Here is a 15159-nt window from a genome sequence, read left to right on the forward strand (position 1 = left end):
AAGCATTTCACAGATTATGCGGTGATGTACTGCACTACTTCGAAGACCACTTGCTTGACACGCCTGCATAACAGCAGCGATCGTCTTGCTTGAGGTTGTGATTAATACACCATAATTACTTCAATGGGGGCACTAATTGTTTTCTAACTCAAGAGAAAAAAAGGCCACAAAATGCACAGAGGCAACTCCCAGCTTCCCGCTATAGCACGAGGTGAAGTGGCAGCAGGCATGTAGAGCGCAGTAAGCAGGCAAAAAATAAAAGAAAAAAAGAAGTGTGTTATATTAGTGCCTAACTCGAATATAACGTGAGGTGTCTCCGAGGCCAGAAATTTTGGGGAAAAATACTCACGTTATATTCATGCTAATATGGCAATATATGTGTACTATTCTATATAAAACAAAAGCACTACCTTATTTTTTTTATATATATATAATGCAATGCAATGAGAAGGATATAACATATACAGTCGAACCCGACTATATCGAACCCGTTTACATCGAATTATTCTATATATCGAACAATTTCTGGTCACGGTATAGTTACAATGAGTATATATAGCAAAAATTACGCTTACATCGAACAAATATTGCAGTGACTCCCGATATATCTAACGTCAAGCGGCGGAAAAGTGCCCCCAGAAGTTGGCTTTCCCTCGCTGTAGCGGGGAAACCCGGCGGCGCGGCTCCATCCAACCGCTCTCCCTACCGTGACCGCGCTGCCTCGGGCAGTTCGGGCGAGCCGTCAACACTCCCCCTGTCGCGCATAGTGAAGTCTATTATCCTCCCTCTTTCTCTATCATCTTTCACTTCCCACTCCCTCTCCCCTGACGACGCTTCGCCGTGCTCCCTCACGGGTTGCACAATCAAGCGTCCTTCCTTTCTTTAGATCACTATCTATCGACACTCCCCAGCAAAAAATGATCCTGGCCCGCCTACAGCGCTTGCTCAGACAGCCAATCAGAGGCTCTTGTGCGCTCTTCGTGCAAGATAGCGAAAGTGCGAGTTGTCTGGCTGCTTCTCTGGTTTATCGTGTTTGCGCCTTGTGGGCCTTCTCCCGCAGTGTTGCCGTGATGAAGCGGCAGAATTCGCCTTTCGTCGTGATGATCGAAATCACAAATCGCGTCGAACGCGATATCCCCGCAGCGTGCAAGATTCCGAGGAGCACTCTCAGCGCGATTAGGGCTAAAGTGGCCAGACTCGCAACCCTGTGCCCATGGCGCCCGACGCGTACACACGGCCGTGTACGAGGCGTTCTTCATACGTGCCGATTTCCGCGTGCTCAGTGATGACTGTAAATTCTGATGAATGCGACGAAGCCGTTGCCGGTGTTGCCGAAGTTTGGAGCGAGCTGTCAAAATTTCCGGTACATTCGAATCAACGGTGGACGAGTTTGTGAGTGCAGATGATGGTGTCGCGACGACGGTAGATCCCGAAACGAAGACTACATCGCCGACATCGTACCGAGCACAAATGAAAGTAAGCACGTTGAGGAAAGCAACTACGGTCCTTTGCCCACATCCTCCGAAGTGATTGATGCACTCGCATTAGTCCGGTGCTTCTGCGCGAATGCGGAAGGTTGCGGCCTCAGCTGCTCGGACTCCTTACGTGGGGAAGTGCGTGCGTCGCAGGCAGCGAAATTGCCCAAGCAGAAGAAAATGCAGGACTAATTTATGCGAAACTATGCTAGTTTCGTCAGTAAAGTGATTTTATAAATGGCATGTGCTTTTATGACATCCAATTATTTAGCAGGCTTATATCGAATTATGCTCTATATCGAACTGATAGGCGTTTTTTTTGCGAGTTCGATATAGCCGGGTTTGACTGTACAAGTGTAATGAACAATGTGGTGCCTGTCTGTTACCCTTAGAACTCTCATAGACTCTGAAGTATCACCGTGGTGTCAAAAGTGCATATGTTCAAATCAATGAAAGTTAAACTGAATCATCAACGCCCAATTCTATAAAGTAAAACCATGGTTACATTTAGCAGACATATAAAAATTTGTCAGTTAGAAATGTCATGACTATTGACTATTTGCATTGCAGTTGAAAGCAGTCTTCAATTACTTGTGGCAATTATAAGGACTTGAGGCCCGCAAAACCTGGCTGAGTCATGTCTCCCATATTTTACGACGTTCACACACATGCATGTCTCAGGATGCTGATTGGCCAATCAATTTTACAAATGCCTACTGCATTAGATGAAAGCAGAGCTACCAGAAAGGGCAAAAGAAGGGAGCACAAAGACTTCTTGTTTTGTCCTGCCTGGTAGTGCTGTTTTCATGTAATCATGAACCAATTAGCCTGAAAGTAAATCCTCGCCCACTGCATATTTTTTCCTGGCCAAGGTACAAAGTGACGAAGGCTTACCTCTTTCATTACCACTAGAAATGTGCTTAATTTTCAGTGCTTGTTTGTTTTAACATTTTATTTCAAGACACAGTAGTCACAGCAAAAATTGTAGCCTGATCACTAATGTTTTGAATGGATGTAAAGGAGTAATAATCACTCCCAGTTTTTGAGAATTCTTATGTAAAATTTCAATGAAGCACCTCAAGGAACACAAATGAAAGTAATAATTTACTATTTTTTAGAGTTGTGTGAATATCAAAATTTTTCGAATACGAATTGAATACAAGTACTTAGTTTCGAATCAAATATCAAATAATGATATGCACATGCATTTATTAACAAGTTGGGTTAACTAACTTGTTATGTTTAAAAATTGCAATTGCATTGCCAATGTAAGAAAACTAGACTAGCAGGCCTTTATACTAAAACACTGTGTACTTGGCTCAAGTTAACTTGCAAAATTTGGTAATTTCCACTAGATGTCCTTACCAGGCTGTGCCTTATTATACTGCATCAAATGCCCGTGTACTTGGAGGCATTTGACCCTGTGCCAGTCATTACTCATTGCACTTGCTGTCAAGCAATAAGCTCAAAATTGAGGGTGGCATTGTAAAAAGAAAAAAGAAAGAGAGAGAGAGGGCACACTCGCTATTCGTAAACCTGTGCCCCTTGCTACTGAGAGGCTGGCTTTCCCGCGCCATTTATACGTTTAGTGGCTAAGTCTGCTTTACAGGCAAAATTTCGCTCGCAGCACGAAATTATCTGAAAATTCAGCTCAAAATTGCCCCTATCATAGGCGGAAAGTTTTAATTTTTCCAAGGGGGGGGGGCTGACCAGGTTTTCGAACACCCCCCCCCCACACACATATATATAACCTAACCTTTATTCACAGTTGCACTTTAAACTTCGTGTGACCTCGAAGAATTGTTCACTGAAGTGATGGCCTTATCTGAGTATATACAAGACCTTCTAGTAGGAGAGAGTTCAATTTCACAGCCTGAGACCTCTCGCCCCACCAAGAATCTGGCGTCTCTCGGTGGTGTAATCTTTCTTCGTGAAATTGTTTTATATTTTGCTATCACTAATACTGCTTCGCTCTTCCAGAGGTAGTGCAGGATCTCTCTCTCTTTTTTTCTGTAAGTTCGAGTATAAGCGCCACTGCACATGACTGCTGTTGACTGTGCAGATACAAAGCATAAGTATGAATTAAAAGCTGTGCATGTCTGCGCCAACAACGATGCAGTACGCTATTAGCCACAACAGAATTTTAAGTGCAAAGGTCGAGGCAAGTCAAAAGAAACCTCAAATGATGTGGGTGACAAACCTCCGGTAGTTAAAGTTCACTCGTCATTTCAGACGGTGCTCTATGTTGCTAGCAGAAAAATTTCAATGGAAATGTTTCACAGTGTACAGAAAAGCTTTCAATTAAATCGATCCAGTTCTATACACAAGGGAACAACAAAAAAAAAAAATATGAACACAAGGCTGCAAAATATACCTTAATTAATTAAATTCTGGGATTTCACATGCCAAAACCATGATATGATTATGAGGTATGCTGTAGTGGTGGACTATGGATTAATTTTGACCACCTAGGGTTATTTAATGTGCACGCAATGCACAATACACAAGCGTTTTTGCATTTTGCTCCTATTGAAATGGGGGACTCGAACCCACGACCTCATGCCTAGCAGTGTAACGCCACAGCCGCTCAGCCACTGTTGCAGGTCATAAATGCCTTGTTCAAGCTGATATGCATAAATTATATGCAAGAAAATGGCCATTGTTTCATTTACATCTTTGAGGTTCATATTGATGAAGCTGTAGCTAAACTTATTAAACTAAGAAAGAACCAGTTAAATCAGCTAAACTTACTTCTATGCATTTGAAGCCATAATCAAATGTGTCTCCAGTCTCTGGGATCCCATACATGTCATACCACAGCTGGGCAGGTCCATATCTCCAGTCTGCTACTTGCGGACACACATCAGATGATCGTGATGCTTCGTTCTTGTTGCCTGATAACTGCTCTTCCTCAGGCCGCAGCAATCGCAACTGGAAAGCAACATCTATTAATGCCTGAAATATGGGCTGTAGGCCAAAAGTAAAGCAAAGGCATTAAAAATCCTAAGCAGGATCAATTTAATAGTTCAACAAACTGCAATAGAATATGTGTTCAATGCAAATGACTTACAAATAATTAACCACTTATTTCTAAATGCAGTGCAAAGAAGCAAGTAAGGACGAGTAAGACACAACAAACCTTTGTGCACTAGCTAAAAAAAAAATCTGAACACTAGCTGGCCTGTCAAAGATGCTTCTCTAGGTTCACAACTGCATCAAGCAGTAAAACCCCTCGTGCAAAAATCTCAGAAAGGAACACTAAAGACAAAATTAAAATTAGCTTAGACTGATAAAGCAACCTTTCAAAACTCCATTTTTTGCTAATTTTGCTGCAATATACTGAACACACACACAGACCAGAAAAAGAAAATGAAGGCCAAGTTTCCATTTTTTTTATTTTGTGCTGAAACCTGGGTGCCAGTGCGTCAATATGACATCACCAGCTTCAGAGTATTTTCCCATATTTGGGCTGTTGCGAAGCAGTAAATGTTCTCGAATCTCTTCAAGTTCCTATCTCTGGCTCCTTTAAAATACAATGTAGTCCATTTTTACCAATAAAAGATTAACGAAGCTCATACAGATGCCATCAAAATTGATAACTTCCCAGCAACCTGGGGCGGGAACTTCCAAGGCCTTGTCACCACCTGTCTTTTGTTTTCGCAACCTTTCTGGCTTACCAAGCCTTTTCCATGATATGAACGACTTTTTTCATATTGTAAACCCATGATTTACCTGTGCAGCTCACTAGCGTCCATTTAAAAGTAATTTTGCTTATCACCAATATATCAAGCTTGTAATAGATAATACATTTGCTACATCTTTCTTCAGATAATACACCTGCTGCTGTGGAAAGTCAAGAAATGATGGGGTAAGAGACCAATGATGGAACCACTCTGAAAGTGCAGTGATTGTAACTAAATAGTGACCATGATTGATGGACTGCCAACACCCACTTTAATGCTAAAGCTTTGTTTTTCCTCAAGACAGTCTGACATGAACGCTGTTGCTTGTAAAGACTACTCAGCATAAGCTGTGCCATGTGCCAGGAAAACATCCATCCCAAGACATATGACATAATATAGCTTTAGTTATCAGTAGCTAAATCACATTAGAATGAATTAGTTGTTTCCTAAATTCAATTCTATGCAGCTTGAAAGCATCATAATGGCTGGCTCAACCAGCACAAAAGTTCAAATTAATTAGCTTTGAATTATTGAGCTCTCACTGCATTAGCCTCTGGGCACTTTACATTTATTGTTCTCATACTCTGCCAAGTGCAAAAAAAGACATGAGCAAGCAGAACATAACTTGCAAACTCAATAGCATGATAATTGTGCCATAGCCAAGTAAACTTCTAATTTCTATTAAGCACTAGTTTTCTAACCTCGTCATCTGGCGCACACATATCTGGAGGTGGAGGCGAGGCAACGTCTAAGTGCCACTCAAACTCCTCTGCACGGCCACCTCCTGCATCCTGCATTGCTCCACCTATGTCAGCAAATGGACCTTGCTTCTTCTTCTTTCTTTTACGAACTCCCCGCCAGATCTGTGGTAAGCTTGATGGCTTGCCTGGGCCGAACAGCCGCGAGAAACGCAGCACCTGTAAATAAAAGTCAGTGACCTAATTTTAGCTAACCGCACGCATCAAGTGTGCTGGCTCAAACCAAAAACCTATGTTAACACTGCCATGTGTACATGACGATGACAAGAATACAATGCAGTCACTGATCTAATAATGTCAATGTCACAATGCTACTTATCATGAGGCACCCCCCATTTTCATCATGGCAGCAGCATCCACTCCTCAAACAGTACTTTAAAACAAACAGCACAGTTTCTCAATATGGCTTGTACTTCAATACGCACTGCAGCAGCTCGTGCAAGCTAACCTTTAAGACTACTTTAATGTGTTTTGCACCTCTTTGGCATTAAAACTAAGACGATTTCGCTACAATTACATCCTAGAAGACTACAAGCAAAATAGTGCACAAAGTGTGTCCCAAATAACGCAAGCAAAAATTGATGTTCAGACAATACAGACACCACATATCGCAGGCCAGTCACTGGTTACCTAGGAACTCACTTGGCCAGGCCGAAACTCTGGGAAGAGTTCAGTGACATCCAAGTCTGCATACTTGGATGGCAACATGGCTGCCAGTGGGGTGTCAAGGTTGCGTTTTCGTGCTGCCGATGCCTCATCGTCCTCAGCTTGTTCCTTGACGTCCTCAGTTCCCTTGGTACTTTTCTCAGCTAGCTGTGAGCCTGGCAAAGGTGCCGGAGCTGGTGGTGGTGGCATCAACTCTGCATCTTGGGACCCTTCCTTAGTGGCTTCCCCCTCTTCCATTTTTGCCTCGCTCTCATTGTTAGACTCTGTGCATTAAAAGAGAAATGCTTCTTAGTGTCTCTGTTACCAGTAAAGAATTTTTTACGGGGGGGGGGTGGTTGAGGAAGCTATGGCCAGTTGGTACATTGACGACATATTCATACTGCACTTATAATAATTATGCACTTTATACTTTCCCCACGGTCACAAAAAGCCTGAGAACAGCAGGCATCCTCCTCACAACTTCTCCTGTTTCATGCTCAGAAAAAGAGAGGCTCCTTCTCCTTACCAATAGACCCTTTTCCTAATTTGCAAGTGCACTTCCCTGCACTGCATATATTCTCAACTAATGGCAGCACCGGTTATGGTTCACATGAAGACGAAGTTCTAGCTGCACAAGCTGGGGCCCGTCTCTTGTATGGTCCACCATAAGAACATCATCTCCTCCTCTAGTAATTCTACACTTTGGTTACATGCCACATAACCGAGACAAAAGTCTGTGACTGCCATAAAACCATTTGCAACAAGCTTTGTTTCCAGATAAACTGCTCATTTTTCTATCGTGTTGTCTGCCTATAGGCCACCAGAGTGCAACCACACTAACTGAGTCCATGTGTGAACCTTAAGTTATGCTTAAACCTTAAAGATCAAACTTTCCCTTTTGAAATATTTCACTTAAAAACTCATGTCGACAATGTCATTATGGGCACGCATATAAATTGTCTGTGTATCGATAAACATTTTTCACCGGCCAATCTCTATTAAAATGGTATCACTCAGCGCAAGGCGCAAGTTTCTCTATCAGAAGTTTATCTAATCTTATCACTGGTTCTAGCTGTTGACTATGTAGTAGCCGAACCTTGTGCAATCAGGTTGTATGCGTTACGAAAGTGTTGTACTTTCTGGAAGGTACAAGAGACCGAGCAATTACATTGGAACCTTTGACGCTTCTGACCTATACATCAGATTTCTATGATCCATGCATTTGATCATCACTATTGTTCTGCGCAAGTGTAACTTATTTTTGTGGGCACTGGTTCGTCCAATGAAGAGTTATTTTTGTGAAATTGTGCCGCAGTACAATTCTTCGCCATCTCAACGGGACAATGCGACGCCAGAAACTTAATAGTATTCTTGCATATTTCGGTCAAATGTGCCAGATTGAGCCTGTGTTTACCTTAGAATTCAACATAATCCTTTATTTGTATCTATAAACAATTACCTAGCCCGGAGCAGTGGCCGCCAAAACCTATGATGTAGCTTATAGCTGATGTGAGAATTTCAAGGCATCACCACTCATCCTCTGTTTTTGCACCATATTTGGCTTATCAAGTTTTGCCCTAAATAAAACTGATATATTCATGATTTTTAAAAGCATAATTTACTAGTCTAAGCTTAATTTCTGCTGTCAGTGCCTCTTTCACGTGGCATCAAAACTTTTTTGGAGTCCCTACATGCTGTTGCTGTTTTGATAACAGCAGATGCGTATCGGCACACCTTCTGCGGCTTTGAACTAAAAGAAACCAGGTTTTATTACAAACGGAACTGGAACATGACAAAGCTGCTGAAATACATGCAAACACCGCATGCTACTTATCAATTAAAAAAAAAAATTTTGTATTTGCCCATTGATTAGTTAGTTAAAGAATGCCACTTCTTAAATGCAAGTTTGTCACCCTCTTTCCTTCCTGTCTTCTGTCTCTGCAGAAACAGCGCAGTATGAAAGTGTCACACGCTTGCCAAACTTCCAATACGCTGTGCATGAGAAAGAGAAACTGTGTGCAATGAAGTGACACATAGGACTGTTCAGTGCAGAAACATGATTAGAAACAAATGTGGCTTTAGAAAGCATGAAAGAAAAGACATTTTACGCTGCAGAAAAGTGAACAAGGATGACATGCACACAAGATACACATGGTGGGCCAACAAGCTAGTTCACAATTCACTTCTTAAAACATGATCTTGTAGTGTGCAGCTAAGTAATTTCATGGTTGCCTTGTTTAACATTCATAAGCTCAGCTACTGCATGTCAGGCAAGCCTTCGCTTCCAAAGCAAGACAGGTGTGTACTGGCTTGAATACAACGCAACCATGAATATAGTGCATAGGAGGACTCTTGACAAATTCAAGATGACCAACCACAGGCTCACTCATGCAACACCAAATGCATAAAGATGTAGACATTGTGCAGTGCATCAGGCCATAAAGGTCTTCGTTGTGTGCAAACGTCGTGTGCAAATGTTGAGGCAAGTGCAATTCAGTGCAAGACCACAGGATTAATACCTTGACTACGACAACCATACAGCATTTGGTGGAATGCACCCTCGAAACTGTCACTTTCTTCAGCCAGATCAGGGCCTAAAGAAAGACGTCGCAGCAGAAGCATGTTTACACACATGTACTAATGAAATAGATTGAACAAGAGAATTGCACAGTAACATGTCTTCTTCGTCTACCAAAATAACAGCATGTGTTGAAATAATTGTCTTATAGCATTGTAAGCAAGTGATATCACTACTATGCATGATAAACATGCATAACAATTCAAGCAAGAAAGCTCAGGTATGAATTAAATGCATAATGATAAGCAAATACTACTAAACAATGAGACGTGCTTAGGTTGAGAACAAATGTAGTTATTGATTTCTGACTGTGTTTGTGAGTAATCTATGTACAGTACCCCTTGAGCAAATTAAAGGAACACCTACCTTTCCTTCAAGAGGCCACAGTGGCAAAACGTGTTCAATGACACAAACTTTTCTATGATTCTTGAATTCTGATGCATACTACATAGTAATTGTTGCTTAAATATGGATTCAGAGTTCTTCTCTCTCACACTGCTCACAACTGCATATTTTCCATGAGCTGTAAAAGACGAATGCACTAGCGGAGCCAAAATGTATAGGAACCAGGCTCTACAGAAGTTCAAGATTTCCATGCAGTCTGGTCCACAGCCTACAAAACAGTAAATTACTGTGTTAGTTGTACGTATGAGAGCAGACAGCAACCCTGAAGTACAGGCTGTCTGCCCGCACTCTATGGACGCCCTACTACAGTGCAGACTATGCACCTTGTAGTATTTTGGTTACAATAGTATGCTGAAAGTTATTTCAAAATGACAACTTTTTACTCAGTATACAAATCAGATTTATGCATATTTTGTGTGGTAAGAAGGAAGAGAGTGCATACACTCCCTCAATTGCCAGAGAGTGAATGAGCTTTCCTAGATACCTTCATCAAAAAGTATACAAAAGCAGGGCATTAATGTAATGAGGTAGCTGTAATATCTTTCATTCATATTCTATGCAATGGCATTTTTAAAATGTAATCCTACAGCTCTACTATCTCTTACTTGCTGCTGGTACATCAGAAACTGCCTGGGTCTCTTCCTTTTCGTCACCATCATCATCTGCAAGTTCTTCAAAATCGAAGTAGTCTACCGATGAGGGCAATTTTTTCGAATATTCTGCAAAAGAGCCAGCAAAAGAAATGTCACGAACAATGAGACAGGCAGCCTTATGTACACAGGCAATTTAAATTTCAGAAAAGTGGCAGAGCAAATGCTTCGTCACAGTGCACCAAACAGACTAGTCAGGCAAGAAACTGCAAAAACGAGCCCATTATGAAAATAACTTTTGCATGTGGCTGTACTACAGTTTCCCTTTATTCATTACTTCTCTCCACCTTGCGGGTTTCCGCAGAACTACTACGTCAGTAATCATATTAGTTCATATAAGGTGGTGTGCACTATGACAAGACTGTAACCGCTCAGTTAAGGAAGCCTGTTTGATTCCTGTCACATCACTCAGCTTTTTTCCATGTTTTGGCTGCTTACAAAGTAGGAAATATAAATGCATTACAGCCACCTTCATCGCTATGTGTCGAGCCCTCGTTTTCATCGTCGTTAGCGTCATGTCCATCTAGAGAACTGTCAGCCTCCGCATCCTCGGTGATCTCTTTCCACATACTACCGATGCCCAGATGGTTGAGCTGGTGAAGGTTTCGCTTTGATTCCTGCAACAGAGCCCTCTCTGAGTTCGAGTCCACAAACAGGCACTGCAGTTCCTAAGCATGCTCAATACCAGCGTATTTGCAACACATGTATCACGCGCGGTTGTGTTTGCAATAAATTTTGGAAACTGTTGTGCCGACATACGGTAGTCAAGGGCGGGACTCTCACCGGATCAAGAAAGTCATTTTCGAGTCGACCGTGCTCATCGATGTTTCCAAACAAAAATCCTGTCAAGACCATATCTGGCTCACCATCTTCGTCGCTGTCCATGGCTTTCGATCTACAAAGCAATGAAATATTACGAGTTATACAGTAAATACGCGGTGTCGTGGTAATAAACTGCGCACTCAAACCTGCCGAATGTGTAACGGAGCGGCGATCGGAAAGTGCCTGTTTAATGCCGAAACTTTCAACATAAATGGTGTGTCGAGAATGTTCAAGTCTATTACTGTCATATGCCAATTTTTGACTGACCGAAACTACCTAGAGAAAAAAAAAAAAAAAACGAATTGGTCGGTTTTACCTTGGATCCCGTTGCTATTCGCGAGACCGCGGTTTGTTTACATGTGCGCGTGTTTACATAGTTAAATATGAAGCTTCAGTTTCACTGCCATTATTCTCAGCGGAGAAGTGCCAATGTCAGTGTTTCCACTAAATAATTAGCACACACAGATTCTACGCAATGAACGGAGACCAAATAAACGGTGTTCTCCGCACGATGTTCGCCGCGATTACAACCGAGCCGACAGATCACCTCTGTACTGGAGCTGATCAAGTAACGTATGCAAAAGGATAGCTCAGAACTAATTTATTTTCAACGTGAGCACGTAAATCTTAGCTTACTGTTCACGGCATTTCTCCGCGAAAACTACGACAATTGTACCCGCAAGCGCGGATGAGACAGAAAGCGCCAGCACAGTCTGCACTCCATTACACCGTAATGATTGTCGAATTATTATGTTTAGGCTTACAAATTTCTCGCCGGTGTCGCTCCCTGACGGTTTTGATGTCATTGTTAGTACGACTTCAGTGGAAGTGAAACGCTGTACGTTTGCTGTCTATTAAAAAAAAAGAAAGCTGAATAGATGCATTAATGCTTCCCTTACATTTCTGATCAAAACAAACACAAATAGAGATATTAAAATATATAGATTCTTGCCTACTTTCTTTCTTTACCTTGCACGTTACCTACAGCTAACTGTGAACTCGTTCGCCTCGTTAGGTTAGCTTAGAAACTAAACGTTAAGCTAAAGCTTCTATAAATTTATAGAACACATGGTTTAACAATCTGGAAGATTTAGTTCGCGTCGGGATTTACCGTCTCTTACTTGTAATCTTTAGTTCATTCAATCCATTATTATCCATTTGTAGCCAGTAGTTTTCTGTTTTATTTTGCTCGTGAGAAACCGCTGGGAGTTCATGGTGGATGTACATACTTTCAGAAGTCTTCGTGTTGAAAGCCGTCTCATCCCATATCATTGCTGCTGGTGACTTCTTCAGCGTCGGAATCATCCGAAGCTAAAGCATATAGTATGAAACGCCCGGGGCAGGAGCGATTAGGACGGCAAAATGGCATCCTTAGCTCCATGTAAGTGACGCTTTCCGCACAGCTGATTGACTCCCCGAAATCGATTAGTTTCTTCACTCTTGCCTTAGCAACGTTTTTTGCCGAAGGTAAGGCGGCGCAATATCACATGTCGGATCATCTGGTAGTTATCTTTGCTGTTCTTTTAACCTGAAAGTAAAAATATAACAGACTCTTTAATTAGGAGTGTGTGTTCAACTAGCAGGCAATCAACTACCGGCAAGTCTGTGAACGAAAAAATTTGATCCGTTGGGGTAAAGTTCACGCCGAATGTGTAAATGGAAACTAATTTCGCGGTCCCTCTTTGATTTCAGTTAAAAAACGAAAATATTGTTACACGTGAACGAGATATTAACACAACATAGCATCACTACTCTTACGTTTAATTGCTGACGGCGTCGCTAAAATGGAAGGTTGAAGGGTGACTTCCAGCCTTACGGCATATGACGTATCTCAGCGGTCACGTAGTATTTGCGCAGCATGATTCGTTCATTAAATTTTCAATTTTTGTTTTGACGCAGTGACTTCAATTGTAATTGTTTTTGTATTCATTCTTCTTCATAGTTAACATGCAAAACCAGCCTAAGTTTACAGTCAAGCCTGTACAACGCCTGGACAGCAAATGGCTTGCCAGGGACCTTCAGGTGAAGCTGCATTTCATTCAGCCTTTTTTTTTTTTTTTTCCTGTTCACTTTACAAAATATTGTACAGACTCATGTATAGCATTTCTCTCTCCTTCTTCGTATTATGTGCAGTGCATCTTCTCCTATGAAGGACTTGCACAGTCCTGGAATGAGCTAGTCAAAGATGGTGAGCTGCAGGCAGTCACCAACGATGCACTGTCACAAGGACGAGGTAAGGACTTTTTTTTTATTTATTTCTTGCCAGCCATAGAATGCACCCTAGAGTGATCACTCTCTCAAATTTCTGCATGTCATCTATGGCTAAGTAGATACATGGAGAAGCTGGAAAATCATGAAAGCTGAAGATTGCGACATATGCAAGTGCACATGGCCTATAAATATTATAAATTTTATTTGTCAACTATTCTGCTATCAAGATTTACATATTTTTAACATCAGGCCCTTTGTGTTGAAGTCTGTAGCTTAGGACACTCGGGGGACCTCCCTGCATAGCTGATAACTCTTTTACCACCTGTGTAATTGGTTGATGATGACGACGGTGTTTGTTGGCGTCCCCTTTGACACAGGGCGGGGACACATTGTCAACTAGCCTGCCTGATGTAATCTGGCTTTACTACTTCTATCGCTGTCCAGCTTTTTGCCTATCTGATCTTGATCTTAGCTTTCATATTTTAAAACCACCCTCACTACATTGTGCACCACATATGCTTGCAATGACTCCGGCTCTATCAATCTCTTCCCAGCTTTTTTTCCACCAATACTCTAATCATATCTTGCTTAGTTATCTTGACTGCTGACCAGTTAATCACTTACCAGTTAAGCTTTAAAGATATCAGCGGGTGCTTTCTGCATGTGAACAGCGACACGGTACAATTGTGATTTCACTTGCGTTCATATGGGAGTTCTGCTTAAATTTCACAGGCAGTGAAAGAGCTTAATACAGTAGTTAAATGACATGAAGAGTGAGAGCGTGACGTAAACTGTGCTTTGTGAGCACGTTCTGTCTGCTCAGGCCGTGATTCCACTATGCAAGCGTTATGGTTATGTCAGCGACATGGCCTCCAAGGCTGCATCATCTTGGAGGCCACGATAATGAGTCCACTGAGTAGTAGTGCTACCTACAAGTAGCTACGAGCAGATGATGGCAGCCAGGTGAACGACTTCCAGTCACGGTGCTTTCGAGTAAAACCTCAGACAGTTCCTGACAGCTGGATCACGTGACTGACGTGCCCTTCTGTTGGGGCTGGTCAGACTGGAATCCATGGCTGGTTTGTGGACAGTCTGGGATTGCATAATCAAAGAAGCCCACTGTGATCTACACATCCTCAGAAACTTTCCTGAGTTCATTTACCTGTTTAGCTATTTGCTTCTTAACGCTCCCCCCCCCCCCCTCGTTTCTCCTGCAGTATGTCAATTACTCCTCCAATTTTCACCACAAGGTAACACTCCTTCATTGTGTCCCACACGTGTCCCACTTGGCCTTTGCCATGACTTCCTTGAGCGGTTTCCCCGGAAGCGCACTCATTTGCACTCCACCTACTTTCTCCCTTGTCATCGTTTCCGTCCTTCGCATGTTCGAATAACCAACAAAGGCAAATTGTCATTATTTCTCCTCCTTGCCCTTGGAATTTCTGCATGAAGCTACAATACCCTCTCCTCCTTCCCTGCCCTTCGCTTTGTTGTCAGTTTCTGCTTTCGCCACCTCAGTAGTAGTCCCCTTGCGGCTATCACTGATGTGTCTATCACTGCTTATTGACGAGGTGGTGTTGGTTTCTTGCCCATTTCCCACTTCGGCACTAGCCTTCATTGCAGCGCTGTAATCAAAGTGTCCACCATTCCTTTGTGGAATCGGGGCCTTCAACTCTTGTTCTACTTTGGCTAGCTTATCTTCAACAACCTTTCTCTGCTTCTGCTCATTGCTGAGTTTGCTTTCTAGCTTCATAACCCGCTTCCCTAGCTTATCTTTCTCCTACTCTAGATGGTCCAGCCGTGAGCCTAGCACACACATCCTACAGACAAAATTCTGGCCCTTTGCCTCATTTACCAACTCAAGCAGTGTTTCATCCAAAGGGTAGAGACATATGCATTCCATACAAAGCACGCTAAGGCTCCTCCTTCAAG

At 42.3% G+C, this 15159-nt stretch overlaps 2 protein-coding genes across 13 annotated transcripts in view; one reads left to right on the forward strand and one right to left on the reverse strand.

Moving 5' to 3' along the window:
- Taf1 (TATA-box binding protein associated factor 1) overlaps window positions 1-11837 on the reverse strand; it is a 71336-nt gene extending 59499 nt beyond the window's left edge. For 4 of the 5 annotated variants that reach the window (XM_050183031.2, XM_055073821.1, XM_055073819.1 and 1 more), the window contains exons 1-8: window positions 11653-11837; window positions 10978-11089; window positions 10664-10811; window positions 10150-10263; window positions 9081-9155; window positions 6559-6845; window positions 5860-6075; window positions 4227-4406 (exon numbers count right to left, since the gene is read on the reverse strand). In XM_050183031.2, coding sequence (XP_050038988.2) covers window positions 4227-4406; window positions 5860-6075; window positions 6559-6845; window positions 9081-9155; window positions 10150-10263; window positions 10664-10811; window positions 10978-11089; window positions 11653-11822 — 1302 coding nt within the window. In that variant the 5' untranslated portion in view covers window positions 11823-11837. The remainder of the gene's footprint in view (window positions 1-4226; window positions 4407-5859; window positions 6076-6558; window positions 6846-9080; window positions 9156-10149; window positions 10264-10663; window positions 10812-10977; window positions 11090-11652) is intronic. The other variant, XM_055073820.1, reaches the window with a different exon arrangement.
- Window positions 11838-12219: 382 nt separating this feature from the next.
- The window catches only part of HERC2 (E3 ubiquitin-protein ligase HERC2), a 180132-nt gene continuing 177192 nt past the window's right edge, over window positions 12220-15159 (forward strand). For 5 of the 8 annotated variants that reach the window (XM_055073822.2, XM_055073825.2, XM_055073824.2 and 2 more), the window contains exons 1-2: window positions 12220-12397; window positions 12959-13249. In XM_055073822.2, the coding sequence (XP_054929797.1) occupies window positions 12379-12397; window positions 12959-13249 (310 nt within the window). In that variant the 5' untranslated portion in view covers window positions 12220-12378. The remainder of the gene's footprint in view (window positions 12398-12958; window positions 13250-15159) is intronic. The other 3 variants (XM_055073827.2, XM_055073828.2, XM_050183007.3) reach the window with 1 other exon arrangement.

This window comes from Dermacentor andersoni, chromosome 4 (assembly GCF_023375885.2).
Source record: "Dermacentor andersoni chromosome 4, qqDerAnde1_hic_scaffold, whole genome shotgun sequence".
Lineage (NCBI taxonomy): Eukaryota > Metazoa > Arthropoda > Arachnida > Ixodida > Ixodidae > Dermacentor > Dermacentor andersoni.